Raw genomic sequence first — 21423 nt, forward strand, 5'->3', positions numbered from 1 at the left:
GAAAGAAATTTTCCGCACGCGTAACTTCTGCCTCATTGTTTTGGATTTCGTGGGAGTTTGGCTTATTAACAGCTTCGGCTGGACCGTTGGACATGCTTTCAGGCACGCGAGTGTATTCGGCTCGTTGTTTAAACATTTGCAAGTCTCAACTCGCGGGCGGACAGTAACAGAGTCGGGAATTATTCCAAGAAAATTTTATTCCAAATTTTATCCGAATAGAATTTCGAATAAATTCTGCAGATACAATTTTATTTCGGATTTTCTATGAATAAAATGATATTTGTTATTCGAATAAAATACGCCTAACTCCCACGCGTGATCGATAAACTGCATTCGTCGCTTTGGCAAATTTCCGGTGCAGAGCAAAAGCTGCTTTTATCGTCGATTTATAATTTTTTTAAACACGCATGGGACATTTTGAACAGTTCCGACAAAAAAATTGTTCGCTCGACCCAGTTTTCGGATGTGTAGAACGAAGTTTTCATAAAGATCCGCGCGGCCCAGTAATCATGTTCGTGTACACCTAATTTCAGTTTCATGTTAGAGCTCGAAGTTTCATAAGCTTTCATTCATCATTCATCATTCGTCCATCCGTTTAAACCATAGTTCCGCAGCGTGATCGATGAAGAGATCCGAAGGACGGTGAAATTTCAGTCTTTGGCTCCGTTCATTTGCTTTATTTTCCGGCCGACTTTTTAAGACTCGAAAGCGGAGCTGCGCTCGGCAACTTTGATCTTCGAAATAGATAATCAAAGCGACTGTTGCGCGCGAAGGCTTTGCAAATGGGGCTGCGAGTCGGTGCGAAAATGTAGAAAATAAATTAGGAACCGTGCTGCGCGGTGTAATAATTTCGGCACTGTGCAACAATTTAGACGTTGTACAAATACAACAATTTATAAACGGTACAGATACGACAATTTCTCGGCGCTGTACGGGTACAACAAATTGGAAACTGTACAAATACAACAATTCAGAATCGCGTCTGTGCACGGTGATGCGCAACTCAAGATACGAACCGTATAATCTAGCAGTGCAAACTTTATAATCCACTTGACTTAATTAGACGATTGCAGGAGCAGAAAATTGATTTACACGGTCTCGAATTAACTAGCAAGCTACACGACTGCTAAAACTGCGTAATCTAAAAATCAGCGCGTACGAAAGAAACGCGTGCATTGTCCATTCTTCTGGCTGATCAATAAACAAGACAAATCGTTTCTATCTTCGAAAAAAAATTGTTCAAAGCAACGGATATCGATGCACATTGGCTGCAGCAATAGAATCACGCGCATAAACTCGCGTCCTGCGTTCTTGCACGTCCCCATTTCCGTTGTACCGCGATTGCATTGTCATTTGTTGCGAGCTGCATCGAAAAATTACAATACCAAAACTGCGGGATAGTTCATTTAGTCGTCGAGCTCAACGATTGCAGCAAGTTCAGCTTTACGCCCTGTGGCCGGACAAATGCTATCCCCTAAAATCTATGTTCGGAATCTACGGTTCGAGGAAACCTCTCTCTCTCTTTCTCTCTCTCTCTCTTTTCTCTTTCTCTCTCTCTCTTTCTCTCTCTCTCTCTCTCTCTCTCTCTCTCTCTCTCTCTCTCTCTCTCTGGCGTTCTCATTCTCTCTGACTCTGTTTCGCCTGCAGAGACCGTCCATCCTTCCGGGCCGATATTGATTTCTCTTAATCTTTACATCTCTTTTACCGATCGGCTTAATCTAGTTCGTCATGCATATCGCAGGCGCATAGATTCATGGGAGCGGTGCGCGGGCGGAGTTATAGTGGCAATAATTCTTTTTCCGTCGACCATTCAGTTTCTTTCAATTTCTCATCGACGACGCGCTTTTTGTCGCGTGGCACGCGTGGCCATTGGAAAAAAAATGAACCGAGATCGAACAAGAGAAATAGGGGCAGAAAGAGAGAGAGCGAGAGAGAGAGAGAGAGAGAGAGAGGGAGGGAGGAAAATGAAGAAAGGGTCCCTCGTAACTAGGGTGTTTATTAACCGTGTCACCCGGTCCGTCACGAGCTCCTGCGCCTTATTAAATAATAATTGTCCCGTGCAATCCGACGCTCGGATCGAATAAATTGAACCGGCCGCCGCTCCGCGCCGCGCGGCGCCGCGACGCTTTTATCGACGCCTCGTACAGGCCGATTCAAATCCACGGTGGCGAGATTTATGGTCGGCTGAACTCCTGTCGCCCGTCTAATATTAAAACGCCGAAGAAAAATATTGCGCCCGGTTACTTTTTCGCGCGTTACCCCCTTTTGTGTGGCGGCCCGAGAGTATTATTCATAGACCCGCCCCTGTTCCTGTCCTTCTTTCACTCTATTCGTACAGCGGAGAGCGCGGAGAGCGGAAACGAATTAGGCTGCTGCGAGTCGTAAATAGTTTCTTTTTTGGTGCACCGATTTTATTTGCCAGACATTACACTGCGGATATTAATTTTCTACTTTATGCACACCGAGGACGGTCGTATGGAATTCTTGTAAATATTTTATCGATTGCACTGAGGACAATTACCTGTTACAAGTATACAATATGTATGTATAATAATAAATAATATTTAAATATATATTTATGTATTATATATATATAGATAATAAAAATGATGCGAAAAATTAGCGTAATATCAGAAAAAACGTATTGAATTTGAAGCTGCAAGGATTTTAAAGTGGATACATAAAACACGAATCTGTAAAATCATTTGTAGCATTTGTTATGCTACTTTCATTCTGTCGAAATTGCCAAACGAAGAAACGAATGAAACAGATCGCATTAATTTATAAGACACTTGAATTTTTAACTTATCAATTGCAAATACATTTGACCATATACAAATCGTTTAAAATGGCAACATGATAGTTTCAGCGACGATTGCAATTTGCAGAGAGAGTCAATTCTTTAGTTATACAATGATACTCAACAAATTTCGTAAGATTCCCAGTTCAAATATTCCGCGACACGTTCAAGAAGTTTGTACTTAAAATTATCGTTCATATTCCGCGCTGATTGAACACCGACGTATAGTGGCTTGTTTCGAATCCGTAGTCGCCCCCCCCCCCCCGCCCGTCTGCCAACCCTGTACGCGCGCACCTCGCAGACGCGCTCATAGAGAATAATCAGCGCAGCGAATTTTCCCGAGAATTACTTGGAGAAAGCGGAGCGCTGGGAAGTCCGCGATCGAATCAGCCTGTACGAGTTTGTTGGCGCGGCTAACGAGCGAAATTTGCTTTTTCATTTGCCTCCGAGCAGAAACAATCGTAACGTTCGGATGTACACGTAATTTCTGGCTTGCCTGGTTCGCGGGAATGCTTTTACGGGAACCCGAGGACTCCCGATAGTGCTTTTAGAAGCATTTTATTTGATTCTTACCGAAAAGTGGAGCAAAGAAACGCGGACGGATAGGGAGAGAAAGAAAAAGAGGGAGAAAGAGAACCGGGGGGCGGCGGGGTGGCGGGGACCGAAGAAAAAGTACGGCGAGATGCTATTACGGATACAACGGTGAGATTCGTTCCCATCATTTTGTAGGGATTAAAAACTTGTAACTTTCGCTTCGTATTGCGGCCAATTGAAACTTCTGCCGGGTCCCTCTCTTCGGACTGTGCAACCACCCCCGCCTGCGCCCGTCTACTATCCGCCAACACCCACCTACCTACCTCCAGTTTCCTCCCTCGGGCTTGGTAATCGGGTGAGGAGTACTCGAGCCCCGTGAAAAGGAAATATCATTTGACTCTTACCGAAACTTGAATAAACGAAGCCGGCGAGAAAGAAGCAAAGAACAATGTCCCGCGATGCCATGCCATAGAGTCGGCCATACGCCATACGTACTGCAACAGAAATTACGTTTGCTTTAGGTATAACGCACCAACCCTTTCAGCTTCTCGCTGTAATATCTTTGCGATATTTTGATCGCGATCCGTCGAATATACGAACTCGATCTACTTTTCTTTGAAGATCAGCTGCGCGGTGCAAAGACATCTTTATCGTGGGATCTTTCGGTCGACGAATCGATATGGTCGATAATAGACAATAATATTAACAATAAATAAACAACAGACCAGCACCGGTTATATGGATCACGGCATGACTAAACAAAATAAGAAATATTGTAAAAAGAATATTATTTGTATTTGATTATAGCAAAAATTGTGCTTTGCATTATTAGTGGCATCGTAATTTCTTTTTCCAGCCAATTTGCAAAATCCTCATTTATGTCAATTTTAAGGACTCCTAAGCCATACATCGACTGAAGTTTTCGGAAACGTTTTCGGATGCTCTTCGCGAAAGGATATTTTCAAATTCGCCGACAAATCGCTGACCAACAACGAATGTTCGTACTTCTGGAACGCACCGAATCTATACGTTCATTCGTGTTTCTAAGTATATTGGAAATAATTAGACTAGTTCGGCGGCCCGTTCTGAGCCGACGCTTAATTAAGGTTGAAAGTGTATTATAACTTGCTCTTGTTCCCTCTCGCTTCCTCGTCTCTCCTTCTTCTTCTCCTTCTTCTTCTTCTTCTTCTTCTTCTTTTTTCGTTCTAACGCATTAACTCCGAAGCCATTTAAATGTCCCGCGTTGTAATAGTTAAGTGAAAAGTTAAAAGTAAGCGAAAAGTTCCGATCGATACCGCTAAAAGTTTCTGCGTAATGCGAAAACATGAATGTCATAATGCGGCCGATGGCGGAAAGAGAGAGAAGAAAAGAGTGAAAAAGAGAGAGAAAAAGAGAAAGGGAGAAAGAGAGAGAGAGAGAGAGAGAGAGAGAGAGAGAGAGCATTGCCACGGCGGCGCAGGGCGGCTGTGAACCGAGGCCATCGGACGGCTTAAAACGTTAACGGGAACAGCAATTAATTATGTAATATAAATATGGAGATTCGATGCGTCCGAGATATTTCGTATAATGCAAATATTTCTTTCGGTTTCCGCTGACCGCATAAATTTTTACTGGCGCCGATAAATATCGGATCGAATTAATCGTGAGAAATTTGTCGCTACACTCGCGAGCGTCAAACTGTTGGTCGACGATGTTTAGGTAAACCATTGGTGTTCGTGCGAATGTACGATTATCCGCGTAATTGTGGTTATAATATCGGTGGTGACGAAATTGTCAGATAAATTACGGTCATTTTTACTGCGGTTGGAAGGCTATCAATAGTGCCGCGATTCGGGGATTTTTCTCGCTGCGAAAGAATGGAGGGGAGGATAAACTATGCGTACTAATTAACGCTAGATTTACGGAGCACTAAAAGCAGCTGTTTTATATATTAGTTCATAAAAGTAATAACAAGAGATTTATTCTGATATTTAACGAGTGTTATTTGTAACAATCGCCGCTGGTAACAACGAAGAACTCATAAATGTATCTTTGCAATCTGAAATAATCGTAAATTAAAAACCTACGCTGACTGAAATACTTATTTTGCGATAAAATGACGACATAGTTGCTGCTAATTTTGACCTGCATGCACGGTTACTTGTACCTTGGAAATTGCGTGCACCACGAATGCATACAAATCCTTGGTCTAGTGGTGATTATTAAGTAGCTTGGAGGTTGAGTCTTCCCTATTTATTACAACCACACAACTAAGAAGATTTAAGCTGCATCTCATGCGCTGTGCGCCGGTATTTATGGAAATTATTATGCAATGTACACCGTTCTAGAGGCATTCGTAATTGATTCGAATTGCTTCATAGAGTTTCCGCAACGATTTCCACAAAATGTGCTCGTCGCGGAAGCTCGATCGAATTCGATGCAAATGTATGAGAGGACCAACTGGGCAGCACCTACACGGTCAATTACGAGAGAAAACTTGGTCGTTACAGCATCCAAGATTTCTGTAACGACGACAGCCTGAGATTAGCTTAAGCAACTTCGGCCACGTAGAACCGTGGACTTAATCTTTGGACTACGTGCGTTTGCGCGGAAGAAAAGCTCGCTGCAACAATTGCAAGAAATATTAGTTTCACAGAGTGTCGCGTCGGTCATATATTGATAACACTGATTTTTAACTAGATTTTGAGATCCATTTTTATTGTAATATATGTATATCGAACAAACTGAATGTTGGCGAAATTTTTAGAATACAAACGAGTTTAACTAATATTTTCTATGGTAAATTTTAACTATTTAGATTCGGTTTCATTAATTGATACTCGAAAGACAGATTTTTTTTACTAAGCATAATTTTGCTTATCAATATTTTCAATGAATTGTTCAAGGCACTCGATGCTGTACTGTGCATTGTTTAAAATCGACTATTTTCCGTATGATTTCCTGTATAAATAAATTTGTATTCGAATGAATTCTCTGTACGAATAAATTCTTACTGGAATGAATTCCTGTACGCGAATAAATTTGTACTCGAATGAATTCCTGTACGAATAAATTCGTACTCGAATGAATTCCCGTACGAATAAATTCTCATGCGAATGAATTCCTGTACGAATAAATTCTCTCATTCGAATGAATTCCTGTACGAATAAATTCGCATTCAAATGAATTCCTGCACGAACAACTTTTTATGATAACGAATAACTTAGTCTTTATCTCTTATCCGACTAAAATTTTATTTTCATTTATGCATTTATTTCAATATTTTAACGGGACAAACTCTTTGCGTTACTTTAGAATTGAAAGTCACGACTGGATTGCGGATCTTTATGCGAAACAGAAAAAATAGGAGTAACTTAAATATTGCTTTTTCTCCTTAATAATTCTAATAATAATCATTCAAAAGATAATACATTCACATTATCAAACCATTTTAATCTCTCTACTGTTTGCCATTACAAACACTCATTTTTCTGACTATCGAACAGACAAGTAAGAAAAGAGGAACGACAGAATACAGAAATAACTGGCAAAAGTTAGGAAACACAATAGCCATTGTCTTAATTTGATAAAACATTATGTGCGACGTAACGCGCCCGAAAGTTTGCTTAACTTCGCCTCGGTCCTGCAGAAGCCAGATATCGAAAACCACGAAAAACATTCGGCTAGACGAATTGCATCTATCTAGCCACATAGATCACATAAAAGTTCTCAAAACGCATTGTTGCCCTCTCGTCTCGAGTGCGGGCGATGGCAGGATGACTTGGTAGAGACCGATCTGATAAATCATCCGTTTCCCACGTGGCGTCCTGTGGGTCGGGCGGGTTATTTAAGTTAAATACGACAGCCGCAGCGCAATTTTCGGCAATGCAAAGAGAACCTAGCCCGAAGTCATAAAGGGCCAGCCTTCGGCACGAGTAAAATTTTCATTTGACCGGGCTGTAAGTGCATAGAAACGTTTCGGGTACGTGTGCGCCTCTATGTGTGTGTTCATTGCCACGTAGACGCGCGTGCGGCCGACAGGGTGGGGAGTCATCGAGGATACTCTCGGATAGAGGGTAGAAACTGAAAAGGGAAGAGAGCGGCCGGGCTGAGGGAGGAGGCGGAGGAGGAGGAGGAGGAGAAGGAGGAGGCACCCACCATTCGAGTATTATTGCGGTGCTGGCCACGGGAGGGTGAGGATAGGATATATCAACGGTTGGCGTTTATGTGGCGACCAACTGTCGAGTTAATATTCACGCGATTCAGCTTGACCCTCCCCCAGCCTCGTTCCTCCAGACGTCGCGAATTTCTCGACTTCGATCCTCTCTCTCCTTCCCTCTCCCTCTCTATCTCTCCCTCTCTCTCCCTCTCTCTCCCTCTCTCTTCCTCTCTCTTCCTCTCTCTTCCTCTCTCTTCCTTTCTCTTCCTCTCTCTTCCTCTCTTTCTCTCTCTCCCCCCTCTCCCTCCCCTTTCTCTCTCTCCGCGCTCAGATTACTCGCCTCTTGCTACCTTCATCCCCCGCTTCCTGCGAGCCTATACTCCGGGATACTAGTCTGATTCGGTAAGACAAGCAGAGAAAATTGGCTCCAGCACTGCCGTCCGATCCGCGCGAATTCGCCAAAACAGACTCGCTATAATTTTTAATAACAAGTGTTTCTCCATTTAACCCGTCGCGGGTTAAATTATTTTTACAGGCCACGTATTATATTCACGAATAATGCGATAATTACGTGGTACGTAAAATAGAGTTGTGTCAATTCGACTGCACGGTAATTCAATGTCGCGATTTAATTACATTGTGTTTCAATTACGTAGTAATTCAACTACGCCGTAATTCAATTACATAATTCAAACCTTTCAGCTAATTACTTTCATCGCGAGCGTAATCGAAATATAATGCAATTGAAACGCGATATTATTGAAATTATATTTCTTCAAATTATAGAACAGAATTTTGTGAGACATATTTTTATGGTTTCCTTCCGAATATTTATTCTATGTCTCCTTTGCGCGTTTTTCTTCACTAATGTTATCTATTAATATTTCATATATAATAATATAATATTATATATAAAATTAATATTATTATATATTATTATATATAAAAATAATATATAATGTTATCTATTAATAAAATCGTTCCTAAACCTTGATAATGAATCTAAATCGATAAATTCAATTCAATTACATCCTAATTCATAATTAATGTAATTTCATGTCTTAGCATTTTGTAATTCTATTCCAATTGCAGTTACGAGTTACATCGTAATTAAATTGAACGGTGATCCGAATTACTAATTGCAATATGATTGAATTATAATATCATTGAATCGTATTATAACTCATCGTAATTCAATCGTATTATAATTATATTATAATTGAATTATAATATAATTGAATCGTATTATAATTCATCGTAATTCAATCATATTATAATTAGATTATAATTGAATTGTAATATAATTGAATCGTATTATAATACAATTACAATGTAATCCAATTACAATTCGTAATTATAATTCCCTGAGCAATTAAATCCTAAGACCACGCAACACTGTTACGTAGCATATTCTACGCACTAATCATGTATTTCTTCACTGTTCGAAGCAAGTTACGAAGTCATACATGGTAACACGGATTCTACATAATACAGTAGCGAAAATTCGATCAAGATTGAACACCGGGAGCCAAGTAATTAGACGAAGCCCTCAAAATGTTGGATCCCGGTAAAGCGTTGAAACCTACGAGTGCCATAAAACTATTCTGTCGCGAACCTCCCGAAGATAGCGCGCAGAATTTAGCAGAAAACCTTGGCCAATCGTCCCAAATTGGGACCGCGTGCCCCGTTTCGAAAATTCAATTGCGATCAAATGTCAAGACCCACGACTTGCCGTCGTACGCTTCCGCTACCAAAAATAGCGCGCCCCATCGAGAAGAACATCCAGCCCAATTTTCCGAAATGACCGAAAATGGTTCCCGTTCCGAAAATTCGTCGGCGACCGGCTGATACAGCGTGCAACGTCGCGAACCATAGTTATTACGTGCCCGCATACGCACATTCTTCGTTAAACGTATCGCGTTTCCTGCGAGCATGCGAGCCGCTCGAGTTCGCAGGCGCGCCGTCGTGAACCGGTTTCTGTTACCGCGGTTGTTCGCATTGTTTTTACGATATTTCGAAGGTGGATATGCGAACAATGTAGCCGGGCGAGACAGCAGCGAAAAGCTTTCGGCGATTACACGCTTTCGAATGGAGGGGTGCGCGCGGCCCGAAACTGTAAACTACAGTCTTGGTAGCTGCGGTCCGTTTATTAATATAAATAATCGGAAGCGATGGCTAGCTAGAGCTGTAAGCATTAGAGGACGCGGGCGACCCCGTGTACGTGTGTAGAGCAAGTTGCTTCTCTAATATAACACGGTTTCGCTTTAGCGCGTACGTTGCGGATCCGCAAACAGATGCTCCAGAATGCGGCGCTTATACGGGGTGGCGGCGTTTGGAAACGAGTGCGCTGGAATATCAATTTTGCCCGATGTGTTGTGCAATCGTAGGATTGATGGGCCTTCGAGTGCCGGATAGAGATAATTGTCCAGGTGTATCCAGTGTTGGACAACGATCGATGAACATTTTGAATTCGATGAAATGATTGATGAAAACGATCGAAAACATTAGTCGTCGAAAAATCGACGATCGAACGTAATCGTCTGTCGTTGATTAAAGGCATTAATCGTCGAAAAATCGACGATCGAACGTAATCGTTTGTCGTTGATTGAAGGCATTAATCGTCGGGAAATCGACGATTGAATTAATCGATCGATGAAACCGGCCGTCGAAATGTCGGCGATCGATTAGGCAGAGATTATGTCCAGTCATTACGGGAGATCGCGTGCATGCAGATTATGGTCGAAAATATGATACGGACGACGGGAAATCGATATTTATATGCATAAATCAAAAAGCGCAGGAATTTGTCCATTCGGGGCTCGGTTTTTGAAGGAAAATTCATTTCGGGCTCGCGCAGCTCGGATATCCAGTTTTTGTGATCATTAGTATGATATAAAGTGTCGCGAGTGTTGCGCATTTCCGTCAGAAAGTAGATAAAATACGAAATAGTAGAAGCGTCGGAAAAGAAAAGATGGAGAACCTATTAATCCTTTGCGGTCGAGCGTCGACTTTAAGGCGCCATTAATAATTGTTCCATCGCGTTTCAAAATAATTTCAACATTATCGAATTCGTTGAAACTTGCAATTATTGCACGAGACAGAAAATTCAATTTCGTATGTATGAAATACGCTAGGTTATGCAAAATGGAAACATTACATATAGGTCAGACAAACTATTTTGGATCTCGCGTTAAAATGGCTCCGACCGCGAGATATCGAAACGATGAAATATGTTTGGCAATTTTCTTCGAGTGTTCTACCAATTATTTGAAATTAATGTGGAACAGTTTTACCGCAGGTAATCCGCCAGATTATTGTAATACCTGTGAAATGCATCTGCAACTAAAATTTTCACGCTGCCCGTTAAACGATGATTTGATGATTCATTAAACAGTTCGGTTTCGAGCGTCGATTACAGTCGGCGGCCATCAAATGCATACGTCGCGCGTCGAACGCCGTATCGAGGAGGCGAAACGTGCGGTATGGGATCGAATAAATGAAACATAAAAGTCGGGGAACGCTTATTGATAGCGTATACACGTTTCCGGCGTCCCCTCTAGAAAATCGGCGGACAGCGTCACCGGCTGCGAACCCCACAATTTCCCATAATAATTCGCAGTTAATTCCTCCAACTATTGGCTGCACATCATAAACTTATATCATTGTGTCTGGGTCTCCGCAATTTTGCTTCTTCATCAGGACGTAAAAATTGAGCGTTCAATGACGATAAGCATAACTGAATCGCACAATTGAAAAGAGCGTCCGATAACCAAATGGAATCTATTCGGATGCAAAAACTATTATAAAGTATTGTGACTATTAATAAAGTCATGCATGCACACATGCATATAAAGTCTTCTTTCTCCAATTTGTAAATTAACAATAGGTTTATTTTATACGAGTAACAATAACAATATATTTATTCGGACGTTCAGCGATTTTTATACATTAGTTTCTTTTCATTACTTTTAGCGATTCATTTTCCCGCAACTGAATAAATACTAAATCATAATAAATAAATTATTTAAAGAAACGTGAGAAACCTAGAGTGGCTTTTGGAAATATTTTCTCGTGTTTTTCGGAAGGCTTTAAAAATCGTCGTGTACTAACGATAACTTGTGCATACACGAAAAAAAATACCTGCGGGGAATTTAAAACCGCGCGACGGTTAAAACGTCCATTACAATCGGCGCGAACGCGCGTGGCGGGGGTTAAACAATCTTGTTTATTGTGACGGAGCGGGATAATTGCCTCAATCATCGGGCAAAGTGAATCGCGGCCGATAAAAGGCCGCGGGCGTGCGCGCGCGCGGCCATTTATCCGGAACAGGAATATAATTAAATGCAGAACAGTGTCGCGCGATCTTTTGAATATCCGTCATTAGCCGGGCCGCGGCGAATTAAACATCGAAACACCAATTTCCGCGCGGACAGCCGGATGCGGACCGCGCATGCACCTATACAACGTATGTATGCGCTGTGCACGCGGACATGCATTCCCAGGTCCGTCGAAACGACGCGACGCGGCTCGTAGATGGTGTTGTGGACGCGTCGCTGTCCGAGAATCGCGTGGCCGTATGAACCGTGAGAATAACAAGCCAACGAGTGCTTCTCTGAGGGACGAATGAGCTCGTTCTGCCGGATCTCTCTCGCAGGAGAGACTAGACGTGGCTCGCCTACCAAAAGGCGTCTTTGATTCAGTCCATAAATCCCGGCTGCGTTCGAATGTCACCGTGAAATTATACTCTCTCTCTCTCTCTCTCTCTCTCTCTCTCTCTCTCTCTCTCTCTCTCTCTCTCTCTCTCTCTCTATGCATAATTACCGGTTTCATATCAATACTTTAATAAGCGGCGCTGAATGCGCGCACAGTCGTCCCTGATTTGAACACGCGGACACGTGACCACGCGCCCCACAGAAATATCCTTGCGTCTCTGTCCGAGGCCGATTCGGCGCTCAATGGGCCAGGCAATTAGCTTAGCTACTCTCTTCCGATGATTTTCAGCATCTGGGGATAGGAAACGCGGCTTCCACTCCCCGGCTCATTGATTCGCGAAAGAGACGGTACGTTTGCTGATATTTCAATTTCTGTTTGCCGAATGGCGGAACAAAGATTGAACAGCGTCTGCTATTAATCGTACCGTCGATTCGACTTTTCCGCGAACCATCGAATTTGTTCAGCCATTGCTTCGACGATTTTTAACTCGATAACGCGTTCGCTAGCAGCGTCGCGCACGCGTGGCGACCACAATTTTGTATTTCACGTGAAGAACGTCGAATCAATTTTGACGATTTAATTATTTAAGATTGCAATACGTAGTTAATGTAATTATTTGAAACTGTAATATATGTTTCGAGAATTGATAGCTTCCCTTTGACGATATTTCTGTCATATTTTATAAGAGGATACGATGTATCTAATACGTTAAGTACAATAAGTACAATGAATACAATCCTTGCAATTCATTTCGCTATTCGCTTATTCGTCCTTGAATAAACGAATCAATTTATCTGTTCTGATTCCAAAATGTCTTTTGGCACTGGAATAAATGGTACGATTTAAGTACAGTAGAGCTTCCCTTACTTGAACATTTATTTGTTTAATATCCCGATACAAAAATCCCGATTTCATTATCTGAACATTTTATTCAAGCCCTCTACTAGGTAATAATGTAACTAAATAATACTACTACTAATAATAATAATAACAATAATTAGATAATTGAGGACATTGTAAAAAATTGTAGCTTTACGAAATAAGAAACATCGATATACTAATAAACCGAAGTACAGTAATGTCTCTTTAATTGACGCTCAGATTGTCCACAAAAATGAACAATTTGTGAAGAGGAGATACGATTATTCGAGTCTTGCGGTTTGTTTTTATAGTTACGTATTGTCAACAATTATAAAAACGAGCCGCAAGGCTCGAATAATCATATCTCCACTTCCCAAATTGTTCATTTTTGTGCCGAATCTGAGCGTCAGTTAGGGAAACATTATTGTAGTCAAATTAATTAATGTAGTCAAATTGATAAAAAATCAATTAATCTCCTTCTCGAAGACGAAGGGCACAGAAGTAAGACGAAATAGAATCGTCCACATCGTTCGCAAACAGTGAAGCGCATCGTGTTCCGCAAACGTTGTCGGGCCCAGCGAAACAGTCTCGATGAATAACCATTTTACCCGACGATTTACATCATCCCAATTACCCCAGCATCTTTTAGACCCGGTGTCGCGGACTCTGAGTACCATTTACATTCCGACATCAGAAAAATCCGCTTTTCCCGGCGACCGGTGTGCGTTCGCTCTGTCCCCGTTTCCCCGCGCCGCGACTCGGAAAGAACTGCAAGTACTCCTCACGCACTCGTTAACATAAACTTTCTCCCTTACCGGGGCAACTCCGGCGAGAGCTCGCAGTTAGCTTCTTCGTTATTATTTACAATGATTGCGCGGCAGAAGTGGCCTTTATTCCGATTGTCCGCCGCCCAATTTCCGCGGCCAGCGAATCGCCGGGGTTTCTCTGGGGAATATCGCACGCTCGGCAGCATCCAGTTCCTCCGGCGCATAAGACGCGTCTGGAAAGCTTCGTAGCCAGTTTGGGAGGTCTTAAACGTCGGGGCTTAACCGACACTCGTGCCGCGGCGCAGCGAGAACGCTCTATCTGAGAGGCTACGAAGATATGTAGGCGAAAGGAACGCGGGGATACGAGAGATCCGAATAAAAAAGAAAGAAAGGGGAGGGGGAGAAGCTTCGGTTCTTTCCGCGCAGAAGGGCTCGTCTTTCCTTTCCCTTTTCGCCCTCCACTGTCTCCGTCCCTTGCCCTTCCGTCTTCCCGACGTTTCTCGGCGAGCCCCGGCAGCCCGTGCTCGCCCTCCGACACCCCCGCGTTGCCCGTAGGAACGTCGGCCGACAGACTTCTGAAGGCGCGGGAGGAAATAGGAGTCGGTGCACGGGTTCGTATATCCGTTCATTTCACCAGGTTTGCTGTCGGTGCTATTACTTACGAGTTTTCCACCCTTCTTCCGCGATCCACCACTGTCTTTCTGGGGCCCGCGCGTGTACACACAAACGGGAGCGTGTGCGCGCCGAGGAACGCTCGGCGAACGCCTTGCGAATCGCGCGACGCCTCTCACAGGTGGTGCTCGCGCGCGAATCGCTGCCGTATAAAGGTGACCCGAAACTGGGCCGTTATTAAGTGGCAGTCGCAGAGTGTTTTCCGAGATGGAGACTAGCTCTAAGCTAAGAGCCTGCAATCTCGGCGCAGTCTTTAACACGCTGCCTGCGCACCGAGATACCTCGGACGTTCCCCTCCACGGAATTACAGAAATTTATTCGATCGAATTCGAGTTTTTAAACTCGCGTTACATCGCCATTGTGGCTGCGGTGTAGACGGTACAGAGTGTACAGAGGGTGTATTACGTGTATAGAGAGCAGAGAATGTGAGCAACAGCCGAATCGATGTAACGGGGGAGAAAAAGTGAGGAAACGAGGGAGGAAAGGAACACGGCGCGAGAACAAACGTATCAACGTTACTGTAGTAATTACTCTCATTAATTAATTGACATTTACACCGGGTGTCCCAGCGACGGTGGTGCAACCGAGAAGGGGTTGATTCTACGTGGAAAAACAAATCGAGAACAAAACGAAAACAAGGAATACGATTTATTCATTCGAGACTACCGTTCTCGAGAAAATCGTGTTTGAATATTTTAGAGTTCGTGACATCGTTTTCGAAGAACGGGAAGTGTTTCGAAATCGAATACGATGCAGGCCTGTGTAACTCAAATACGACCAAACATGTGTTGTCAGCTTGTACGTCCAGAATCTAGTTCCTGATTTTATCTTGCACCTCGAGTCTGCTTTTCCGCACAATGAAACTTCTGACGCTTCTTTTGCCGATTCGCAACAGGAATGTCGGCATCTTTCAAACAATTGAATTCTTTCGTGTGCCACTGTAGTTAGTCTGTTCTATTAGCCAAACACTCCTGACTCGTTCGGATAACCGAGGTTCTAATGCGGTAAATACTGCAGCTTTTCCATACGAATCTAAAAGAAAAATTTGGAAGATGGGGTAATGGAGCCGGTTACTGTGAGGCGACCAATAACTGTGCCTTTGCTCTGTAATTAACTTTATGTTAATTGAATAATACTCTGCGTCTGGTTAAATTGACTGAAAGTGACTGATCTGTATAGCTATTTTATCTAACAAGTCTGTAATAAAAATCTGAAATGTACTTTTGATAAATTGATTATTAGTGTTAAAAGTGTTTAATTATTAGTTTATTAGGTTATAGTATTATCGTAATGGGCGAAAAATGAAACTGAAGATTTCAATGAAGAATTTAAGCGTATTTAAAGGTGTTGTTACATTATTTGTATTTTATTACAATTATCACAAGGGGAAAGACATTTTCATCCAACCTATGTATTATACAATTAGCTTACACAGTTTTTATTTTGCATAAATATCCGCGGTCTATTGATTATAGTAATGTTCGCTACTGAATGGCTAAGAATAGATTGAAGGTCGCGTTGATTCAGGGTCTACGGATGACAACTGTGACAGATTTATTCTGTACGCGTACGATATGGCGGATCCGCGTCTCTGGATTATAGATATAGCGAACGAGGAATTTCTGTTTAAAAACTGCTCATGCTTCCCGGCCGTTCCCATCGAATTCGTCCGGGGGTGAGAAAGCTCCTTAGCTCGCCGGGTTCCTCGGGTTCCTTAGCATTCAGCTAATCTTCTCACCGGATTTACCCCTCGAGTCGCGCTGGTTTTTGCGCCGTCGGGCAACCCCGCCTAAATAAACACCCCTCGGAATCTTTCTCGCGACAAGAAACGTATCCGTTTCCGTGTCGGTCCATGCGATCGGCGGCTCGATTTTTTACCCCAAAACTTTTCCCTGCCCTTCTACCTCTCCCGCAAATATAGCGGTCGTTTTCCCACTTTTCAAACTGTGGCGGAAGCGATACCGCTCGGATCACTCCCTCCCACGTCCGATATTTCTCCGGTTTTTTCTGCAACACTTTGCGCTAGAAACTGTTTGAATTCGTCTGTATCTTTGCTAATGCAAACACGTATTCCAAGTCCCTTGATCCGTTTGTTGCCGGCAGAATTTTGAACACGCTCGCGGTTATCATATCCGACGTTACTTCTTTTTTCAGTTTTTTGAATAAATATGAATAGTGAATAGCGAGCTTATTTTTGACAAGGTGTGTCGAGGCTACATTTGTACGCCTCTTCACACCATTGAATAATTTATGAAGCGCAACGTATCTCCCTCTCTCTCTCTCTCTCTCTCTTTCTCCCTCTCTCTATCTCCCTCCCCCTCTCTCTTTCTCTCTCTCTCTCTTTCCCTCTCTCTCTCATCTGTGAGATATTAAAACAATTTAGCACGACGAAGTAGCGAGCATCCTGGATATTATGCTATTTTATGACTTTAACCCCTGAAGCCGGTAATTAAATTTGTGAAAATTCAATTAATTCTATTGTCCTGTATTTAATCTTGTATAAAACAAAAAGTTTTCGCTAATTTTCGAATTGCGAAACTAACGAAGCACGAAATACTCATTATACGTATTTGTATTGTATTAAATTTACATAATGTGGCGTTTTTATACGTACATGGCAACCCATGCGGCGTCGTTGACGCGCGCGTGTACGACGAAACTGCTCGAGGATTTAAAGAGCAACGTTTAACCAAATTATTTTATCTATTCGCGTGCGGTAGCGATACGTTTATCTCAATTGCTTTTCAGTTTGGGAAAAGCGGTATACATTTCCCGTTTCTAGGTCGAAAATTTGCGATGTCTGTCCCGACCAACCCCATACTTCCGTTACACAGCGTATAGTAGAATACTCCTCGCTAAACTTCCAAAGATCATCGTTCTGCTTTCAAAGTTGTTCCTAAATCTTCAGGACCCATCACTATTCTTGCCTTCCCTCGCGTTTCTTTTATGCGGGCGCCCTTTCCGCCTTTCTTCTCGCATAAATATCTTAGATATTTGAATTCTTTCACCTCCTCCAAATGTTGTTTCTCCACTTCCGTTCCCCTCTCCTCTATTTTTCCCGGATCTATTGTCATGTAAACTACAGGATCGTCCACGTCGCTCATGCGCGACTGTGGTCGTAAAACATTTATCATATGTTTATATTTGTTACATGTAGACCACGGGTTTTATGCATTTGTGACAAAAACGCATAGGTCAAATATAAAAATTCTAAGGTCGTCAGAAAAATTTTAGGACACTGTTTCATTGCTTTCAACTTATTATAATTATTACGATCAAATTGAACAATTTTCATTTCATATAAATATTCGCAGTCTAATTATATGTATTGCACGTGTGACCATTATATGCACCTATCATTCACGGTTAAATTTGCTATTCGCGCGAGCGCAAAGGATAAAGCTTTACTGCTTAGTCTCCTTCGGATATCGATCAGAAACGGGCGGGTCTATTGTGGTGTATCGATATCAAGCTTCGCTATTAATTATTTATAATCCACTCTGTAATTGAAAGTTTCGATAACATTCTAACTATCGGCAGCCTTATAAATCCTACGCTTCGTTTAAAAGAAACTCGATCATTTCCTTTCAAATAATGGCTTCGCGAGAAGTTGTTGGATTCTGTTAAGAGTAAGTATATTATTTAACGCTAGATTTACGGAGCACTAAACTCCGCTGTTTTATATTACTCTCTCCGTATCGTAACAATTGTCCCATTTTCATCAATTGCTTGCCTCGAAACGATTGCCCCGTTTTTAAAAATAATGTTTTATACCATATCATTAATTTCAAGATGTAAGCATAATTTATCAAGTATGATACAGCTGTACGAGTAAGTATTCATATAAATTTATAAATAAGTATTCATTTATCGTCTATTTTATACAATAAAAATAAAAGCTTCGATCTCCTTAATTCCGTGCCAAATAAATCGGACTTATTTTATAATTCTGACTTTGAACGAGTGTTATTGTACTATTTATTGCAGGTAACACATACATTGAATAAATTACTTATAAATGTACCTTTACAACCTGTATAATTGTAACTTAAAGAGTTAGTGACCCGTCATTTTGCCGGATCCCGTAAACCTGGATGCATTGTTTTACGACTTTTCCACATTTTTCTTAAAACTTTGAAATCGTAGTCGCTCCGCTTTTTAATGGCAAAACACTGAATCAAGCGTATTCCCAACAACCTTTCCGAGCAACCGGACAAATCCCACAATGAGGAACACAGCGCTCGCACGGAGTGCCAACGAAATGTGTGGAAAACCGTGGCGGCGGTATCGGTTGTCACCAATTAATCCCCATAGTCTACCCTGTCTGCCATGGTGTCGGCACACGCACGGTGAATCTTTCGAGGAAATTAGCAAAGGGTCAAAGGCCAGCAACCGAGCCGCGGCGCGCTGTCCGCAAAACCCGTGACAAAGTGTTACTAACTGGTAATTCGATTCGACTGCAATTCGAGTAACTCCCAATGGATAATGCCGGCGTTCCTCCGTCGGCGTTACCATACGTACCTCCATTAGGCCAGTTTACATGGTACACTTGCTACGCCGCCAGCTAAATACCACATTGAAACCGCCCTGCGAATCAGGCATTTGGTTAATACGACTTAAGTAGCTATCGCGATCGATTTTAGCACCGTCTGCGCGGAGGCGCACGCGATCCCGAAATGAAACGAGCCGGCGGCGCGGCGTTCCGTGACACCCGGAAAGGGTTCACGCGGAACACACTGTCACCAAGAACTGCTGCGCGCAGAGAGACAGCGGACAGCTCGGCAAAACCAGCAAGAGTTGTGTCGATACTTTCGAACTCGATTTTGCTGTCCGGAGACGTAAAAATATTGTTTCAGCGATTGCGTCCGAACGTGTTGTACGGATTCTCTTTGAAAGCCTATTCGCAGCTGATAGAGAGGGGGCACTGATGGTGCCCTTTGACATCATTTTACAGAATTCCGCGACCTCGAATATTAACGCGTGCCACGAAGTCTACTGGCTATTCATTCACGAGGAAATGATGTTACCGCTCTTTTTTGCAACACTTTGGGTTCCATCAGCTGGCACGCGCTGTCAATGCTGCAAAATTCACTCTTAAAATTGAAACTAATAGCTCTGATAAGACGAATACGTGCACCTTTGTTCAACGCTGAAATCATTCGTATCTGCGATATGAGATTTTAGAAAAATTGCCGCGCGTTAAGAATTATTCTTTGCGCTATTCTGAGATGGTTTCTTTTAAAAACGCGCCACGGTTATACTCGGTTGGTGCTGTTCGGTTGTTCGGAAAGTAATTTCGTTGTTTTAGCAATCAACTTCGCCTGAACCAACTTTTCTTCGGTTTATTTCACAATCTATGGGAGAAAGAATCGAACTCAGAAAAAATTCAAGTATAATCATTAAATTTTGCTTGCCGTTAACATTATAAATGACGGAAATAGTTTTTGGTTATCAGTAACTATTATAAACGACGGAAATAGCTTGTGGTTACGAATAACCATTACAGATGACGAAAATTGCTTTTTGTTACAAATAACAAAATTTTCCATTAATCCGTTGCCGACGACCATTAATAACTGTTTTCGTCGATTATCTGTAACGAATTAATGGTCCCGTTATCGATAATTGTTATTTATAACAAAAAGGAAACAATTTTCGTCATCAATATTGGTTATTTGAAACCAAAAACCATTTCCGTCATTTATAGCGATTATTGGTAACCGCAACTCATGAAAGTCCATTTTTTCTGACCATTGCATTTTTTAACATTTCTATCAACGATTTATCCTATCTTTTTGATCTTTGGTCAAAATATCGTTTGATGACTGATTCAATTCGATATAATATTGCAGTATTCGTCTATCATTTATCTGTTTGAAATTTTCATTCAAACGTAGATCTATCAAACAGACCGGCTATTTTTATATAACCATTGAACCGGCTATTTTTAGCTGGTACATAAATAAATATCTATGGAATGAATTTTTCAAAATTGACCGGTACAATTCTCGAGAAATCGTTGCTGCTCTATTTCGATCATCGAACCAGCAAAAACACCTGTCTAGACTTGCGGAAACAAAGTTTATACATGTTCCATGATAGACTTTAACATTAAACCTACCAAGTAGTAGCTAGTAATATTAACTGGCATGTACTGCTTCACGAAAGTGAGAAGACCGAATTTATTTAGAATTTGTAAAGTTTTTATTATAAAACTTGCTCCAATAATATAACTTATTCAAGCGTTTTCCACGAAAGAGTCTCGGGACTTTGCAGAATTGCAAAATAAGGAAGCGGTCACTTTGACCGCGGTAGGTTTAGTGTTAAAAACAGATATAAATGTCCAGAGAATATTTTACCAAGATCTGTACCCATCGTATCAAATCGGCATAATGGTAAGAAATCATCGTAACAGAACGATAAATAAATAACATTTTAAATATCGTCTTCAAAAACAAAAGTCTTAAGCGAGTCCACTCCTGTCGTTCGAAACTAATAAAACAAGGTGCAATATAATAAGTACAATCAGCCTAATTAAAACCGCAAATTGCTTTTCAAACCACGAAATTCAAAATTAATTCATTTTCTAACCGCGTAACAGATATTTACTTTTTCTGAAGCTACAAATCGATTCGAATTCAACAAGTCTCCGTCTACTACACACTCGAAATCGTTCAAAAATACATCGAATTACTGTGCTCGTCAGTTGTCGAAACAATTGCTCGCGAAACAATCATAGTCTTCACAATTTTCCTGGAAACCATTCGACGCGACACCGAATAGACCTGCGTCCGTCGAGCTTGCGACAAGGTCGCGCTACTCTCCGCAAGTAGAAACAGCTCGCCGCAGTCAGACACGTCAGAAATCGCATTCGAAAGGATGCATGCCGGCGTCGGACGAGTTTCCAAATTCAATTTTCTTGTAAACGAACCGGCTCG

The 21423-nt window shown here is 41.9% G+C and overlaps 1 protein-coding gene across 1 annotated transcript in view; it reads right to left on the reverse strand.

Annotated features, from left to right (window-relative positions):
- Positions 1 to 21423, reverse strand: part of LOC117229602 (lachesin) — an 89967-nt gene that overhangs the window by 25316 nt on the left and 43228 nt on the right. Inside the window, exon 2 of the mRNA XM_033486177.2 lies at positions 3739 to 3828. Within this exon, the coding sequence (XP_033342068.2) occupies positions 3739 to 3823 (85 nt within the window). The 5' untranslated portion in view covers positions 3824 to 3828. The remainder of the gene's footprint in view (positions 1 to 3738; positions 3829 to 21423) is intronic.

Source organism: Megalopta genalis, chromosome 3 (assembly GCF_051020955.1).
Source record: "Megalopta genalis isolate 19385.01 chromosome 3, iyMegGena1_principal, whole genome shotgun sequence".
In the NCBI taxonomy this organism is placed as follows: Eukaryota; Metazoa; Arthropoda; class Insecta; order Hymenoptera; family Halictidae; genus Megalopta; species Megalopta genalis.